General features: G+C 36.3%; 1 protein-coding gene across 1 annotated transcript; it reads left to right on the plus strand.

The window, feature by feature from the left end:
- Positions 1-253: 253 nt before the first annotated feature.
- On the plus strand, positions 254-13774 carry LOC120356067 (phosphatidylinositide phosphatase SAC2-like; the record flags this gene model as incomplete). The annotated part of the gene is made up of 6 exons (XM_039444872.1): positions 254-446; positions 1687-1852; positions 3778-3939; positions 6033-6104; positions 10758-10815; positions 13696-13774. Coding segments are annotated over 4 exons (590 nt in total), but the record flags the coding sequence as incomplete, so codon positions are not given.
- Positions 13775-16121: the final 2347 nt, after the last annotated feature.

Here is a 16121-nt window from a genome sequence, read left to right on the forward strand (position 1 = left end):
GCGAAAAGGATTGCAGCCAGGTGGTGAATGGGATGTTAGTATAGGGAAAAACTCTTGGTTCTTGTAAAGGACATAGGTATTGGTTTGCCTAACTAACATACTACTTGGGAACACAATAAGCTTCGGTTTACGTGTGGGGCTCTTTGAACCTTTGGATCCTTGAATTCGTCCCTCCAAAAACAATAACAATTCATGTATATATTTGGAAATGAAAACTTGTATCCAACATCCTGTATTGTTTGTTACTTGATAGGTGAAGCAGAGACGAGGCTTGCGTTCGCCAAACACTTTGAGGACGAGACAGCCTGCTACGGTCCCGTCTGCATTGTGAACCTAGTCGAGCAGGCGGGCAAGGAGCGAGTCATATGGGACGCATACACTCAGCATGTGTTACACCTCAACAGTCCACAGCTGCTCTATGCCACATTCGACTTCCACGAGTACTGGTCAGTGTAGAGCCGCTTTATGTTTATTATTAGTGAACCTAGTCACCCAGTCGGTCAAAAAAAATAATACTATTCACACATCGAATGATAGTTTGCTTGAAGAAACGAATCATTTGAAACACTAAGGGCCGGTTTCCGAGCTCGGGATTTAGCTAAGTTCTAGACTTTGAACAGCTGGAGTCAGAAAATTGGCTTTCCGAAACGGGGCGTAGTCGCAGTCCACGTTTAAATTAAATTTCTAAAAACTAGAAAACTGAACACAAAATAGAATAAAGAGAAAATAGTGTAAAGTTTCAGCTATTTTGAATTATTTAGGAATGTTTTATTTCGTCAAGAAAAAACGTTTCCAATTATAGAAATGAGAAAATATAGATTTTCATAAAAACTGCGACTACGCCCCGTTTCGGAAAGCCAATTTTATGACTCCAGCTGTTTTAAGTCTAGAACTTCTAGACCTAAAGTCTAGTTCTAAAGTGTAGAACTAAATGCCGAGCTCAGAATAAAAAATAAATCATAGTACTTTTTTCAACATTTATCTTTTATTTTCCAGAACATGTTTTAACTAAATTCATTTTGTTCTTTCACTTGTAAATGAATTGAGATGACTCTGAAAAATAAAAAATTCATTTTAAAAAGGGTACTTAAATTTCTATGTAAATACAAGTGGGCCTAAACAAGAAAATACATAATATTTATGTGTTAATTGGAATTCTAGTATGCATGTGCTTATTTTTATCAATTATACAGAGTGTTTCAGAAGTAGTGTCGAACATTCTAGGGTATTGTTCCTGGATGATAGGATCGACTACAATAATGTCATATTTAAAGTATCCAAAACTCAGTGGTTATCCTTATAGCTGCCATTTTGTTTTTTTTTTCACTTAGGAATTTTTATCTCAAGAACGAAATGTTACGAAAACTGTACACTTAAAAAAAATTTACAAGAGACCAAAAAGTTAGCAAATTTTATCAAGATTTCAAGGATACCTTATTTGTCAAGATTGGTCACAGAATAACAGAGAAATTAACTCTTTTCGTACTGCATGCATGACCATGACAAACAAAGTCATCTGAAAAACATTGTAAAATCAGCAAGATGGCCATATGGAGCCATTTGTAGTCTCCTATCATCCAGAAACAATACCCTAGAATGTTCGATACTACTTCTGAAACACTCTGTATAATATCATAGATTGTACTGTTTTGGATTTGATGATTGAATGTGGTGTTTGGATTGCAGTCGCGGTATGCACTTTGAGAACGTGTCAGTGCTGGTGAGTGAGCTGAGTCAGGTGCTGCACGACTTTGGCTTTTGCTGGCTCGACCGCCAGGGCATCATCTGTCGGCAAACAGGTGTCTTCCGCACCAACTGCATCGACTGTCTTGACCGCACCAACGTTGTACAGGTAAGCCTACCACTCACCCTATTCAGAAGTACTTCTACTAATCCTCTTTCATCTCCTCCTCCTCCTCCACTATCTCCTCCTCATCCGCCTCCTCCACCACCACTGCCTTCTATAGTAGATAGCTGTGATTCAAGGAGAATGCCTCAATACTGCGAGATTTCAATTTGTCTAGTGTATGAACGTAACCTAAAAGGCTATGTTCAATTAGGTGTTAAAGGTAGAAGGAAATGTTATCATTGTAATTTTACCAGTGGTTTATATTGTTATTAGATGTTTATTTCATGTAGAAAGCTGCTGTCAAACAGCTGTTTAATTGTTCGAAGCTTCTCGCTGATGACACAGCCCATGCTTGTCTCAAGGTGTCTGCCCCACTGCACCGTATCATACTAGGACCGGTATAGGAACTTGACCGGCATGTAACATGCAGGCCAATGCCCACTGCTACGTATCGACAACGTTACATACACGTTATAAACGGGTTATATCCGCGTTTATAACGGGTATGATGACCGTGTATACCCCTTCCACTTCTGCTACACATAGCACATACGCGCATACGCTATACTAGCTAAAACCGGGTCTAAAACGCGGTACATACGTGGCTATACACCGTTGTAGAACGGTACGTAAACGGAACGTAACGTAACCAGCAAAATATTCTCCGAGAAATTGTACGATGACCGGTCATAGCACGTTCCTATACGGTACGGTTTCGGACCGGTCTAGTGGGCATTGCCAGGTTATAATACACCTGAACTATTTATTCTTTGTTGCATGTGCCGTTCCTATAACGTTCTTATACCGGTCCTATTATGATACGGTGCAGTGGGCAGAGACCTTCAGTGGACGCGCTGATAAGCTATCGCTTGCATAAGTTAAGAACCATGCGCCTCGTACTCCCGTTGGAAGAGTGACCGCTTGAGCCAACTCCTCTGAATATGATTAATGAGTTGTAAAATCGCTTCCCGGTGGTTCAGAACCCACTTAAAACGGTAGATCCATTCATCTCTCATTATCATCAGCCTCATCACCCACGCACAAGCCTAGAGCTCATGTGGGCATCATCCTCAGCAAAAAATTGTGTGTACCTACGAACATGTTCAACACACTTGTCCTGTCGTTTGTGGCCACCCTTAGCTATAGTTGGTTAATCAAGAAAGTAGCTGGAAAACATAATTGACCGAGCGAAGTGATGTCTAAGTTTCAAGTCGACGGATTGGCATTCTCTTAATGTTTAAATGTTTGAATGTTTAAGTGTTTATATGTTGCGCATTTACGGCGAAACCCGGTAATAGATTTTCATGAAATTTGACAGGTATGTTCCTTTTTTAATTGCGCGTCGACGTATATACCAGGTTTTTGGAAATTTTGCAATTCAAGGATAATATAAAAGGAAAAAGGAGCCTCCTTCATACGCCAATATTAGAGTAAAAATCAGACTATAGAATTATTCATCATAAATCAGCTGATAAGTGATTACACAGATGTGTGGAGAAGCCAGTGTATTGCTGTATTTCCATAGGGTCTACAGTTTCAATCAGGTACTTGTGGATGAGTACTGAGTAAGGTCTACTGTTCACAGAACTACTAGTAAAAATAGAAATCTTAATAAATTACTCTTGTTAAATTTTATTTACTCACAACATGGTTCGGCATCATACAGTATAAATAGCATCATATAGCCAAAACATGTTGTGAGTAAATAAATTTAAAAAGGGTACTTATATTTTATTTATTTTCAAGAGTAGCCTCAAAAGAAAAAAAGACAATTTGTTAGCTGAAAAATGTATTCTTCTATACTCTTGTCATAAATAATATTTGGTAGTAGGTAAGGATAGCAAACCAATGTGAATCAGATGCTAATTTTACAACCTGAATTTCACTATAGTTTCAATGTATGCTAAGTGTGTGATGTTTGATTGTAGACGGCGCTGGCGAAAGCGATGCTGCAGATGCAGCTGACGAAGCTTGGACTTGTGCCTCCTGAAGGCAGTCTCCCCGCCCCGCTACGTCGTGCCTTCCAGCTGCTCTGGGCCAACAACGGGGATATCATCAGCAAACAGTATGCGGGCACTAATGCACTTAAGGTACATCTTAACCTTAACCCTTCAATCTTAATCTTAATTGAGGTCAATCCCCTTTTCTCTAGGACATCGTCAACAAGTATGCCGGCACTGCCCTCAACTTTGTGTTGATATTGTATCATGCTTGATGATACTGTATCATTAATGGTGATAGTAGCAAGCAGTATGCTGGCATCAATGCGCTCAAGGTAGACCTTACTCTTAACCATAGAGAAAGATAGTTAAGATGATACTGTATCGTTTCGCGTTGATACTGTATCATGCGTGGTGATACCGTATCATTTATGGTGATAGTAGCGAGCAGTATGCCGGCACTAATGCTCTCAAGGTACACCTTAACCTTAACCTTAACCATAGAGAAAAGATATGGCGATACTGATCCCCAAAAAGATATGGTGAAAAGATAAGGTGGTTTAGATGATACTGTATCATGTGTGGTGATACTGTATCATTTATGTTGATAATTATTAAAGAGACTGATAGGCTAAAGTGAAAAATTGTTCACCTATTCAGTCTATTAGATGAACTTTACAGTTTTAGTCGGAACACAGTTGGCTTGTATTATGCACTGTATCATGTGTGGTGATAATGTATCATTTATGGTGATACTGTATAATTTATGTTGATAATTATTAAAGAGACTGATAGGCTAAAATGAAATATTGTTCCCCTATTCAGTCTATTAGATGAACGTTACAGTTTTAGTCGGGACACAATTGGCTAGTATCATGCACTGTATCATGTGTGGTGATACTGTATCATTTATGGTCATACTATATCATTTATGGTCATAATGTATCATTTATGGTGATAGTGTATCATATGGTGATAACATAGAGAAAAGATAGCATAAGAAGATATCCCATGGTATAGGTCGTTTATGTTCCAAATTTCAAGCCGATTTTTTGTTGACCCAAGCTGATTAATGGTGTTGTGAATCAAGTTGAGAAGATACTGTATCGCTTTGTGTCGATACTGTATCATGTGTGGTGATACTATATCATTTCATGGTGATACTGTATCATTTATGGGGATACTGTATCATTTATGGTGATAGTGTATACTTTATGGTGATAAAATAGAGAAAAAATAGCATAAGAAGATATCCCATGGTATAGGTCGTTAATGTTCCAAATTCCAAGCCGATTTTTTGTTAACTCAAGCTGATTACTGGTGTTGTGTTTAAAGTTGAGATGATACTGTATCTCTTCGTGTCGACACTGTATCATATTTGGTGATACTGTACCATTTATGGTGATATCATAGAGGAAAGATAGCATAAGATGATATCCCATGGTATAGGTCCTTTATGTTCCAAATTCCAAGCCCTTTTTGTTAACTCAAGCCGATTACTGTCGACTACTGTCACATCCATTTATTATGATTTGTGTTTCTTTAATGAATTTAGGAGAATTATTACTGTTATGGTCGGGTGATAATGTAAGTACAGCACAGTATGAGAGACTACCAGCGTCACATAGCTTCACGAAAAATAACAATTTATCTGTCAGCTTGAGTTAACAGTGAAATTTGCAACATGAACTCCCTATATCATGGGCTATCTTCTCTCTATGCTAAAGCCTTCAAGGTAGATTAGAAACAACTGTACCTAATCAGATTTGTAAGTTAGTGCCATTGGCTAATTTCAAACACAATGATTTTGCTACGATATGACACCTACAGGATATTTGAAATTACATATTGTAAAAAATGTAACAGTCCGATTGTCGGGTTACAGAAATCGCATAGAATATTGTGAACGATCACCGTTGGTGTATTGGAATCTGTTCCAATTAGGGGTGTCTTACAGCATTTAATTTGGATTTTCGTTTAATAATAATGATAATAATTAATTCAATAGCATTTGAATAATTGCAATATCTCAGTAATTTCCATGTGTGAAATCTGTTCCATTGGACTCGACAAATTTCGTTCAACATCGAGAGCCTTGAATTAATTATTAAACAGAATTTTGTTCTACAATATATACACATGTGAATTATGCAAGATACTGAATTTGGAATTCATGTGAAACTTTTCTTTATATTAGTTATCACTTGTCAAACATTATTGATGTACGTCTTGTATGTGTTCAGGGTGACTACACAAGAACAGGCGAAAGAAAACTATCTGGGATGATGAAAGGACGGAATGAACTCAGCTAATCGGTGAGTAGATCTATTCGTTCAATAATCCATTCATTCAGTTCATTGAGATAGTCATCAATGATAATTATACGGAGTGACCCACAAGTCACTTGTTCAATGATAATTATACAGAGTGACTCGAAAGCACAGCAGTACACAGCATGAGGTGATGTAACCTTTAAGGTTTGTTTTCGTTTGTGTATAATTTTCCACAGTGACGACGACAGGCGGCATTGTTGTCTGAAGACATTCAAACTGTCAAAATTTCAAGTGTGCTAAAACAGCTGATGCAATAACTTGGTTATAACTAACTATAAATAACTTTTCGTTATTTGTGTTAACTTGAAGCCGTGTCCACAACCAAACAAATGTTCGGCAAACATGTTTGTTGAGGGGCACAGGGACAAACATTTTAAAAAGTTTGGACAATAATTGTTTGTCAAACAAAAAATTACAGTTTTTCCAAACATTTCTGTGTTTGCTGTAAAACATAAAACCTGTTCTCCCCACTTACAAATATTTTGTTTGGTGACGCGTCCACACTGGCCACTGACAAACATTGTTTGTCAAACGTAATAAAATTTGTCCAAACTGTTTCAACATGTTTGTCGAACATTTTTCCAGTGTGGACACGGCTTAACCTCCCACATTAAAAAACATAATTGAACATAATCTTTTACATTATTCAGACAGATTGAAATCCTTCCAATCTGAGATCGTCCTCCTGTTGTGGTCGATGACGGCATTGAAACGAAACCCCTCCTTTACTCTGAATAACACGAGTTGAATGTGGACAGAATATCCGTGTTGCCAAATCGTGTGAAACTAGATGGTTCAATTTTGTATAATTTTACATAGGCCTACTCATTAAATGAGAGTTTTATTAAAGCTTTTATGATATATCATTGAAATCAGTTGGGTGAAATAATTTTTGGGTAGTAATAACTAGTAGCTCTGTGAACAGTAGACCTCACGCAGTATTCTCATCCACAAGTACCTGATTGAAACTATAGACATTATATGGAAATACAGCAATAGACTGGCTTCTCCACACATCTGTGTAATCACTTGTCAGCTGATTTATGATGAATAATTCTATAGTCTGATTTTTACTCTAATATTGGCGTATGAAGGAGGCTCCTTTTCCTTTTATATTATCCTTGAAATGCGAAATTTCAAAAAACCTTGTATATACGTCGACGCACAATTAAAAAAGAGCATACCTGTCAAATTTCATGAAAATCTATTCCGCGTTTCGCTGTAAATGCGCAACATATAAACATTAAGAGGAATGCCAAACCGTCGACTTGAATCTTAGACCTCACTTCGCTCGGTCAATTATTGTTATGCAGAGTTCATTTGATATTTAAATATGATTAGTCAGTTGTGTAGAGCAATTCAGAATTACCATACATCCCACATGTTTACAAATGCTTATTCTAATAACTCACATCATAATAATTTTGCATCATTGAATCAATAGAATAATATATAATTGACTACACATGGGCTTGCATGAAAAGATTGAAATTAGTGTCGCAAAATTTGGCAACACAGGCATTTGGATGTTATGGACTGTTTCTGTGTTCGGTTCTCACGTGAGAGATCTACTACAGTTCACACATTTCTTTCTTATTGGTTTTCGCAATTAATTCGTTTATTGGTAATTTAAAATATGAGATGATACAATAGGCACATACAAAAAATGCTTCTAAATTAATATTATTAATGTGAGATTCAGGCTATAGTGAGTGGAAATGGCATAGGACGACATAGTTGCATCTTTTCTTCTTCCATCGTCTTCTATTATAGTAGGTAGCTGCGATTAAAGTCACCCCTTAAAATCTGATAATGATTGTTAATTCTTGTCATGAATATCTTGAATACATTATATTCACCATGCGAATATGTATTTTATTATATATGTATAATTATAAATTTCCATAACTGAGATTGAATATTCTCGAGAGAATATATATACTGTGCCAGTATATCTACCTCTTCACAAGAGATTGAATCGCTCCACAAGAGATTGAATATTCTCATTGATATTGAATATTTTCAATATACTCATTGAGATTAAGTAGTCGATTATTATATTCCTTCATAGCTACAAAAGATTTGGAAACGGTGCGGCGTTGGAAAAGGATAGAAACATCTTCCCGTCGTGATCAAAAATTCAAACTATCTTAGGTCTTTCAAATCTAAATTACACCTATGGTTGATGGAACATTCTTCGTTTGAGATTAATGAGCTTTTCATTATTCTTGGATGAATCACCTTGACAGTCACTTGTTTCAATATTCTATCACTATCTTATTAATGATTATGATTTCTCCTTGGAGTGTGGGTGTGTGTATGTGTGATGGTGTGTGTGTTTGGGATGAATTAAGATAATTAAACTTAAATCAGATAAGTATTTTAATTTGAGTTTATATGTAAGCATTTTTAGTTGAGTTCTGAATGTATTTCACTCCTGTTTGCCGACAAGATTTTCCTTGTAACCGAATTTATTGTCAAACGGAATGTTCTCATTGAATAAAACTTGATTTGATTAATTCAGTGATAATTATAGCAAACCATTTTAATCAGTTGTTGACTTTATAACGTGAATCTCGTCATAACTACGCAGTCAGGTTTCAAAGTTTTAATTCTTCACTGGCTTTTTATCAGTCAAATTTATTTTATATTCAATTTAATTTTTATTTAGAGCTATATTCCGAATTAGAAGTTTTTTAAATTTGACTTAGCTACTGGAGAGTTCACATGCGTGACGACTACCGTCAGGCTGCCATCAGCCTGATGCTTACAGCTGTCCGGAGGCTGATGCAGGCCTGCTGAACAGTGTGACTGCTGATGCAGCCGACCTACTGCGAGAGACTTGTGCCTCTGGCCAGCGCCAACTCCTCCTCCATCCCTCCTCCGATCACCTCTCCTCCGAGCTGCGGCTGGCCTATGGTCTCTTCACTGCGACCAGGTCAGCCAGCTCACTCTCTCTCACTTTCTCTATCTCTCTCTCTCACACACACACACACTCTCTGTCTCTTTTGTCTCCTCTACTCGTTCACTCCTTTATCCCTTCTCCACTATACACTAACAGTAAAACAATGAAAAACAGTTTGTCAAGGTCTAAGTTGATAAAGTGCCTATTTAGAACATTTCGTGAGATGCTGAGACATATGGGAGGTTGAGACGTTCAGCACATCTAGTCTCAAGGCATCAAGTTTCCGTTGCAGACTGATACAGATTGATTTGAGACTGATTTGCATAAATAAATGATAGTATAAGAAGATATCTCATGGTATAGGACGTTTATGTTTCAAATTTCATGCCGATTTTTATTCACTGAAGCCGATTACTGTCGGCTACTTTCTATTATTACTTTTTTGACAGGGTGAGAATGTAAGACCTTCACATTATGAGAGACTGGCTACCCGAGACATAGCTCCACGAAACGATTTGCAGTAATGGGACTCACGGCTTGATTTGACTGTGGAATTTGGAACATAAACGCCCTATACCATGGGATATCTTCTTATGCTATATTTTCTCTATGCTGATACCCATTCAGCTACACTGCTGCTCTCTATAGTGAGGTCCACGTTATAATGGCAGTGTTTGATTAGCAATGGTATTGCTATCCAAGTCTATCGCCAACAAAGCGGATAGCACTATCTCTTTCTCGCTTTGCTCTGTTGCCAGATCGTCTTTCAACAATGCAGAATTAATAATCAATTAACAAAATATTTCATCTTAATTATGGAAATTATTGATAAATATAATTTATTGCTTGATAAAATATAATTGATTATTTTAAACGAGAATCAACAGTTACTTACATTGTATAAAACACTATAATCATAATACAATTATGACATTAGAGGAAAACTAGGCTGAGCCTGTACTATTTCTCTCCAAAATTTTTGATAAAATTTAATGTTGTCCAAAAGTTGAGGTTATGTAATCGCACACTGCTTTGTCACTTGATTTTCGGTCCAGGAATAATTATTTGAAAATTTTGAAGGTTGATTTTATACTCTAAATGAATCACAGAATGTAGCGCAATAAATTAAAACCTTAAGAAATATTGCACATATTTGAAAATTTGAATACAAAATCATAAACGTACTCACTATTAGTTATTTACATCAATAAACCTGTATCAGCTACCGTCTATAGAAGGCATTGACAAGAAAGAGGATCGGCTACGTTGTTCTCCTATCTTTCTCCACTATCATTATAACATGGACCTCACTATAGTGAATTTGTTTTGCTTAAAATTTGTCTCACTCACTCTCTTGCTTTTTTTCTCTTCACCTCTTTTGCTCTGTTGCCAAATCGTCTTTTAACAATTTAGAATTAATAATTAATGAACAAAATATTTCATCTTTATATGAAATCTTGTGGCACTTTTTTCCCACGTTTTCTCTTCACATTATATAAAAAGATAAATCAGTGATTACCACAACGTATCGATATGAAAGTTTGTGTCCGGTTCAGTGAAAATATTCTTTCTGGGCTGACTGGGAATAGTGCCATGAGAGTCCCTAGTGGAGATATCTCAAAGAACTAACATTTTCATTAAAGAAATAGACTTTGAAAGCAGTTAAAAGTGAATTTCACTCTAGTAAAAATAATGCTGACAAGGTTCTGAATTGTTGTTATTTTTTGCAGATACTATTGAGTCGTTTCAAGGATGTCTACCGACAGGCAACGATCGATATAATGCAAGGTGAGTGGAAATCGGAAACATGAATTTATTAGTTCAGTAACTTTTTGAGAAAACTACTTTCTTGTTTCAACAAATTTATCAAGTTTGCTTGTTCAATAGTGAGGCTAGTTTCACACACATTCGGTTCGTTTCGTTTTCGGCAAATTCCGATAAGTGTGAAACGGTAATTCGTTTGAATTCGGTACCGAATAGAAACCACATAGAACCGAACGCCCACTTGACTCTAATAAATACATCAGGCTCAAATTCGTTTCTAGGGAAGGGCTACTTTCACACACATTCGTTCGGTTGGTTTCCCACCATTTAGGTGGGCTCAGAAACGATTTTCTACAAATGGAGAATTGCCGTTAATTTGCTGATGGTGATGCCAACATGAGCTCTAGGCCTGTGCGTGAGTAATGAGACAAATGATGATTGATGAGTGGTGAGCTGAAGGTGGGTTCCAAACCCACCTTCTACAAGTAAGCTGGATTCGCACACAACAGTAACATTGAACAGTGAAAATATCATTCCTACTGCTTCTAACTGGACTATTTCCACTCAGCCCCATCTATAGAGAAAATATAGCATAAGAAGATATCCCATGATATAGGTTGTTTAAATTCCATATTTCACGCAGATTACTGTCGACTAATGCTATTATTACTGTTCTGGCCGGATGAAAGAGTAAGAACATCACAGTAAGGCTAGTTTCACACACATTCGGTTCGTTTCGTTTCCGGCAAATTCCGATAAGTATGAAACCGTAATTCGGTTTAAATTCGGTACCGAATAGAAACCGTATAGAACCGAACGCCTACTTGACTTAATAAATTCCATCAGGTTCAAATTCGTTTCTAGGGAAGGCTACTTTCACACACATTCGGTTCGGTATCGTTTTCGGCAAATTCCGATAAGTGTGAAACGGTGATTCGGTTTGAATTCGGTTCCGGATAGCAACCGCACAGCACCAAACGCCCCCTCGACACGAATAGGTTTTATCATATTCGAATTCAGTCTTTTACACACGCTCGCTTTCTGTTTTTATTTTAACCTGATATCGTGATTATCTGTTTAAAATATTCCATGTCAAAATCATATGGTCAATTCATTTCTGTTAGTTTACTTGAGCATTTTTTCTCGATGAATAGTTTTCTGAAAAAATATGACGATTAATTAAAACTCAGGGAGAATTTTTATTTTTTCCATGGCATCTATATGATTTCATTAATGGAGAGAAGAGATGAACGTTATGTACCATGTGTCAAAATTGAAGCAAATTTTCAATTCAAAAAAATAATCACTCTGAACTTCCAAAATTAATATAATCAAAAATAAACTATTGAAATAGTTCAGAATTTCAATGAACTTGAAAATTTTGTTGTTCAAGAAATCACATCTTGAGCACCAGCTGTTGTATTTTAATACCAGCATGAATTGTGAAAATCCAAACACAGCTGTGTTTGAGAAGAAATGCCTAATTAGAACCGTACAAATTAAAACCTGATATGTATGAAAGCCTCATTCGTTTTCGGCAACGAACCGAACCGAACCGAATGAAACCGAATGTGTATGAAGCTAGCCTGACGATAGCTGATTCACAAGTTGATGTCCATCACGCACCATATACTTCTTAGTGCATGGAAAAGTTTCATGAGGAACAATATTATTATTTAATTATTGCTATTTCTCCTATTTGCCATATTTTAGCTTCTTGTATACCGACATGTGATTTCAGGGATTGATTCAATATTAATATTTCTCCTAAAATTTCATCTAAGTAAAATTAGTTACTTGAAAAGTGTTTTATCCATGTGCCATAATATGAGTATAAGGCTCTAGAATACTAGGGTTGGGACACCCTACATCAGTGGTGGTCAGTAGTGTCAGTATGCAATATTAACTAAGGCTATATTAAATTAGGACACCAATAAATAGGAAGAACCCTCCTGACTCGCCCTCCCCCTTAATCTTGGTGTCTAATAGCATATAGATCATATAGCATATTGCCATTTAAAGTCAAAACTCAACCCCTAATATACCTTGAACTATAAATAACTTCTCCCTAACTTATTCTCATTAATCTGTAACTAGTGTGTAAGGGTGTAGCGGACTGTGTAAACCTGCAACGAAACCTGATGCCTAGTCGCAGATTTAGGATAGTTGTCGCAGTTTTCATTTTCACATTTCTATAAATAATTGGAAACGTTTTTCCTTGACGAAATTAAACATTCCTAAATCATTCAAACTCACTATTCACTTTTTATTTTATTTTGTGTTCAATTTTCCAGTTTTTCGAAATTTAATTCAAATGTGACTATGACAATGACTACGACTACGCCCCGTTTCGGAAAGCCAATTTTCTGACTCCAGCTGTTTAATGTCTAGAACTTAGCTAAATCCCGAGCTCAGAAATCGGCCCTTAGTATCTCAAGGACTGGTCAAAATAGCTACTGACGAACTGATGGAAACTTTGAATTAAAACACTTGAGAAGTGGAAACACTTACTTTCCGGCAATGATGACGTTACGACTGTTGTGGCCATCTTCAGACTCAAAGATGAATTGTGTTTCCACTTTCGTTGGTGAAATCAAATTCCTAATCTTTCGTTTAAAGTCATTAGTTAGTATTAATTTAAGATTACTAATCGAAGCGTTAACGTGAATTGGTGAATTCGCCCTAAAAAATTGTCAAAACCACAGATTTTATTGTAAGCTAGAAAGACCGGGTTCGGTTGTTAACTCATGTTAATCTCTGATAAAACTGATTGCAATCTCAGTATTTCTAACTTTCAAAAAAATCTGTGTTTTTCGACAATTTCTTAGTCTTCTTATTAGTATGAATAATTACCGCAATATCAACCTCTCAACTACACAAAAAGTAAAATTATTGATGATATAGGTGGAGGTGTGAGCGAGGAGTTGGCATCACTGTCTCTTGATGACAGACAGAGACAGGAACAGGAGGAAGACAGTGTGGCCACAGCCGAGCATGTCAAGCTACTAATAGAAGACTGCAAGCGCATGTTAATCAGTGATTCTGCAATGGTGCTAGGGGCCTGGGGCCTCATCGACGCTGATCCACAGTAAGTGTTATCATTGAGAAACGGACATTCGTTTGTCTCTGGTATTATCATTGAGAATATGTAGCCCATGATTCGCCCAGATGACGAAAGGTATCCCATGATTTGTAGAATTCATTCGAAGTTTGTTAGTTCGTATCAATTTATGTTGTTGTGTATCAAGTTGAGATGATACTGTATCGTGTTGTGTTGATACTGCAGAAAAAGGCTGTTCGAGTGCTGACGGGCAGTGATTTCATGCTCATTGCAGACTACTCTTCAAGACGTTAAAAATGCTTACTGTTGTGAATCAGTACATTCGTATGTCTGGTCGCATCAGAGACAGAGCTAGGAGTGCTGATACTCGTGGTGGGATACATGGCTATGGAACCCGTCAGACTCACTCATCAACATGCCAAGATGCCGTTTAGCAAGGACTCAGAGGTGTTCATTGCCTTCAAATGTTTAATAAGCTGCCAGAGTGGGTCAAGGATAGTGGAAGTGATAGACAATTCGAGCAGTTTTGAAGTCTCTCTTGTGGAGCATCCATCTATAGCCTGAGTGAATTTCTTGATAGTGAGATGACATTTTGAAACTTTTTTGTGACATGTTTTATAAACCCTGACCCAGTCTATCCAGCAGCGATGGTCAATGACTTAGAATAAAACTAAAACTAAAACTAAAACTATCATGTGTGGTGATACTGTGTCATTTTGCGTTGATACTGCATCATTTTGTGTGATACTGTATCAACTTTTCTGTAACGGATGTATCATGTATGATATTGTATCATTTCCGTTGATACTGTATCATGTGTAGTGATACTGGATCATTTTATTGTGATAGTGTATCATTATGTTGATAACATGGTGAAAAGATGCATAAGAAGAAATCCATGTAAAGGTCGTTTGTGTTCTAAATTTCAATCCGATTTTTGTATTCTCAAGTCAATTACTGACGACTACTGTCATATCATATTATTATTGTGTTTGTATTGATGGATGAATGAAAATTATTACTGTTTGTTGGGGTTAGAGTGTAAGGACGGCTCATTATGAGAGACTACCAGCGTCACATAGCTTCACGAAAAACAACTAAGTGGACTATCAGCTTGAGTTAACAGTGAAATTTTTAACATAGACGCCCATACCATGGGATATCTATCTTCTCATGCTATAGTTTCTCTACTGTATATATCTGTTTTCTATTTATGTAGGTAGACAACAGGTTACCCCTAATACAATCTATCTTTATACACTTTGTTGTATATTCCAAAAATATTGATAAAATAAATGTGTAATTGAAGATTTGACTGTGGAGAAAGCTGACAGAATGTCTTATCCACTATCCACTTAGTGTTACGTGCACATCTAAGCTAATGTCTTCGTTTTAGACCATATTCTTTTAAAAACGGCTATGTTAATAATATGGGTCTTACTGCCATAAGCATTTTTAGCATCGGATTATATTGGATGCGTACAGAGTGTCCCAAAAGTAAAGTGCCAAACTTCGGGAATAGGTTGTCTATGGGTCAAAACAAAGAGATAATGTGAAATATATTTTTTTCCTTAAACGCTTCGTTTACGAGATTTCGCCATTTTATATTTTTACAAAATAATTTTTATCTTCAAAGTTTTCCAACCGATCGCTATAAAATCGGTAGGTATGTTCAAATAAGAGAGATGACTGTAGAAAATATTCAACTTTGTCCCATTTGAAAATTCAAAATGGCGGCCATTTTAACTTTCAATCCAAAAATGGCGGGAGAACGGTGATAGATAGAGAAATTTATTAAGAAAAATTTTTTTTATGAAATTTTATTTACAATCATTAAACACCAAAAAAATGAGAATCGGACAAAGCATAACATATAGATACAATGAAATTGTGTGTTACGAGGCAGCAAACCATCAATTTGTTGTAAATAGCAAGGAAGCCTACCAGTCTGTATTAACATCAAATTATGATTTTCTTGTTTGGATGATAAAATTTTGTTTTTAATAGTTTTTTTCTAATAGCTTACTGTGATGTACTCCTTTTTGTTGCTAGTAACACACATTTCATTGTATCTCTGTTATACTTTGTCCGATTCTCATTTTTTTTGGTGTTGAATGATTGGAATTTAAATTTTCTAAAAACATTTGTTCTTGTTAAATTTCTCTATCTATCACCGTTCTCCTGCAATTTTGGATTGGAAGTTAAAATGGCCGCCATTTTGAATTTTAGAATTGGACAAAGTTGAATATTTTTTCTACAGTTCATCTCT

The sequence above is a fragment of the Nilaparvata lugens genome, unplaced genomic scaffold (genome assembly GCF_014356525.2).
Source record: "Nilaparvata lugens isolate BPH unplaced genomic scaffold, ASM1435652v1 scaffold5692, whole genome shotgun sequence".
Lineage (NCBI taxonomy): Eukaryota > Metazoa > Arthropoda > Insecta > Hemiptera > Delphacidae > Nilaparvata > Nilaparvata lugens.